At 46.5% G+C, this 3,199-nt stretch overlaps 1 protein-coding gene across 1 annotated transcript; it reads right to left on the bottom strand.

Annotated features, from left to right (window-relative positions):
• On the bottom strand, positions 1-1,431 carry LOC143606382 (uncharacterized). The gene is made up of 3 exons (XM_077082165.1): positions 859-1,431; positions 234-795; positions 1-140 (listed from the first exon to the last, which is right to left on the bottom strand). Exons 1-3 carry the CDS (start codon positions 1,429-1,431, stop codon positions 1-3), a joined length of 1,275 nt encoding a protein of 424 aa, XP_076938280.1.
• Positions 1,432-3,199: the final 1,768 nt, after the last annotated feature.

The raw sequence follows: 3,199 nt of genomic DNA, 5'->3' as shown, positions 1-3,199 counted from the left end.
TCATCCTAATATGATGTCATGTTTCGACGTTGCTGGCAAAACTAAAAATTCAACCTCTTCGGTCCTTGAATGAACTCCATCACTCAAGGTGACTGGGAAAGAAATCACCCCTCGCGGATGCATTATTTCCCCTACAAACCCTGACACAGAAGCATGGATAGGTTTCAGTCTTTCCTTGTCCTCTTCATCAAGTTGCTCAAAGCACTGTTCGTACATGATATCCGATGTACTACCAGTGTCAAAGAAAACATATTGGGAGCGATAATGACCGAAAACGGCAGTGATAATCAGGGGATTCTTGTTATTGGGACCTCCCTTGACTCGTGGAAAGATCACTGGCTCATTCTTCCACTCTTCTTCATCGGAATCACGTCTCTTTCCTCCGACCTTTCGTCCGCCTTGAATCATGTGAACGTTTAAGCCCTTGACTTGTTTCTTGGATGGGCCCTGGTTTTCCCGCATGGGAGCTTTACCAGTCCCAGGTTTCCCATCTTTCACCAAATGTGTAAGTTTCTCGGATTTTATAGCCGCCTCAATTTCGCTTTTCAAAGCATTACATTCGTTCGTGTTATGACCGATGTCATTATGAAACGAACAATGTTTTTTGGTGTCGAGAAATGATCTTCTCGTGAGTGGCTGTGGTTTCCGGAAATTCACATTCTCAATAGTGAGGATTTCTGCGGGAGTCTTTGAAAGAGGAGTCCATCTGTTAGGACCTCGATTCGAGGGTCCTACTTTGTTCTTGTTTCCAATGAGAGATCTTGCATCAAATGGCTTTGATGCTTCCGTATTTGGCTGAAGTCTTGACCAAATTGGTCCCTTTGCCTGTTTATTGGGTCTCGGAGTTTGAAACTCGACTTTGAGTTTTTGTTTTGAGATATTGTTCCCCAATATTTTCTCAGTGTTGGCAAACAACTTTGCCGCGGTCATAAGATCGTCCCATTCCTTTGGCATTCCATCCCTACTAGTGAGTGTGCAGATCAGTTCATCACACTTGACATTCTTGCGGAAGGCATCGCGGAGCATGTCTTTGCTGATCCCACCAATGTTCAGACTTTCATCATTCAACCTGGTGATAAAATCTTCTATGGATTCATTATCCCGGCGAATAACATCCAGAATCTCTGACTGGTCATGCCTGTGCTTCTTCTGTTGGCTGAACTGTTGTGAGAACTTCTTCACTAAATCATCCCAACTAGAAATTTGACCGTCAGGTAGTTTTTCGAACCATTCCCTTGCTGCCCCTATCAGTGTTAATGCGAACATGTGACACCAATAGGGGAGAGTCCATCCGATCACACCACCTACCGCCACGAAGTTCTGCAGATGATCACTTGGATCAGTCATGCCATTGTATCTACCCACCGTTGTGGGTATCTTAGCATTGACAGGAAAGGGTGCTGTCGCAATGCTAACTATGAATTTCGACATCTCGGCAAAGGCTGCCGGACGCTATGGCTTGGTGAAATCTTCCTCAGCATCGCTGTGATACTCGGTATGGCGGACGACGTCATGCGGACGACTGCTTCTTGCCCTCGAACTCATCCTGCTATCACCCGTGTAGAAACTGTGGTCTCCCGGGTGATAAGTTGAGTCATAACTATCATATTCATCAAAGTAAGAAGGCATCCGCATGTCCATGCGAGGACGAGGGTGTAACCTTCGTGGTTTAATAAATTCTTGTTCGGTTTGCTGACTGTAGCGGATCTGACTTCCCCTCACCGTTGGAGGAGGAGAAAGGGATCTCCGGGGAGATTCTTCGTAAGTCAGAGCACGGGCGTGATGATGTGCATTCCGCACTCTACGCTCATATTCTGTTTTCAGGTTCTCTTGTTGGATATGAAGATATTCGTCCGGGGACAGTAATCCACCGGATCTGGAATTATGACGGTGAGACCTCGCCATATCAGAATCATCGGAATCATCTTCCGGATCCAATACTGACCGAGTTCGGCGAGTCTCCCTTATGATTCGTCCAACATCACCTAGATTAGAACCTTCTGGAGCCGTTACGTGTCCTAAATCGGTAGGACTTGGCCCAGTTAGTGCGGTGACGCGCTCGAGAATACGACCACCTGGTGTTGTCTCGGTAGTTCGTGAACCCGGAGCTGTCACACGTGCAAAAACACTCGAGGCAAGGCCTTCAGGTATTTCAGTGTTAGTCACACGTGAAACAAGTGCAGAAGTTCCCGTCGGCCCCTCAGGAAGTTTACTCATATTTCAAACGGACCGAAAAGCCAACTAGAATTATTGCTGTTCAAACACCAAAACGGATGACGCCAATGAAGAAACACGGATCCAATCTCTAGGTATGGGTCCTAGATCCAATGAGTCCACAGGGTAAAATATGATAACTACTAACACAATATGAGCAAAACTTCCCGAAGTCCAATGACCAGAACCTGCAAAACAGACACCATGAGTCTCGTTACAGGAAGGACAAGAGGGGGGGGGGGGGGTCTTCTTGTAACCACCCTCCAGCGTGAGATTCAGTAACGTTCGTAAAGGGGGAAGTACTGAAAACTAAGCAGACTAAGTGTAGTCAGAATGATAGTGAATGAATGAATACCTCATGCATGTTGACGAGGTATTTATAGCCGAAGGATGTAGAAAGGTGATTGGGCCAGCTGTCCTCTTCTAGAAGATCTTGCTAACCGCCTGGACGCGTGTCCCTTTGTGATTGGTTGAGCTATACGTCCCATATGCATGAGTATAACAACCTGGACACGCGTCGTCTGATAATAGGACGGTTCATACCCTGGCCAAGTGCACGGTTATAACAACCTGGCCAGATGTCCTTTGCTCATTGGCTGGTGAGTCGCGTATTCTTCAAGTAACATTTGTGGATACTCTTCTAGAGGATAGTTAGTTCGTGACAACTATCCAGTTGGCATTGCCTTCCGGTCATTTTAGCGGACAGATGTCCTATCTCGCGGATGACTTCTGAGGGTGCCTGGATGCTTCCGCGTGTGGTGTGAGGACGTTCCTCCTCTACCGAGTTATGCGGATGATCCAAATGTCCCGTGGGCGGTATATGAGAGGTTTTTCTAAGGCCCGCGGGTAGTACTTAAGGGTATTGGGTCTTTTTGGTACCTTACCTCTATAGTGATTGTTAAGGCTTCTGGTCCAATGATATATGGGTGATGATTAAAGCTTGAGATATTAAGGTCTCAGATTTGAAACTTGACTCAAGTCCCAC

This window comes from Bidens hawaiensis, unplaced genomic scaffold (genome assembly GCF_021521415.1).
Source record: "Bidens hawaiensis isolate Kalapana, Puna unplaced genomic scaffold, B.hawaiensis_p1.1 tig00074562_1, whole genome shotgun sequence".
Classification (NCBI taxonomy): Eukaryota; Viridiplantae; Streptophyta; class Magnoliopsida; order Asterales; family Asteraceae; genus Bidens; species Bidens hawaiensis.
Note: the sequence above shows the minus strand (reverse complement) of the source record. Positions and strands in the feature narration are given on the sequence as shown.

Coding starts and splice junctions, on each gene's coding strand:
- LOC143606382 (XM_077082165.1), bottom strand. CDS start 1,431: ATGTCGAAATTCATAGTTAGCATTGCGACAGCACCCTTTCCTGTCAAT. Junction 796..858: donor TCTCAAAACAAAAACTCAAA/GTCGAGTTTCAA, acceptor TCAAGACTTCAG/CCAAATACGGAAGCATCAAA. Junction 141..233: donor ATATGTTTTCTTTGACACTG/GTAGTACATCGG, acceptor CTTCTGTGTCAG/GGTTTGTAGGGGAAATAATG.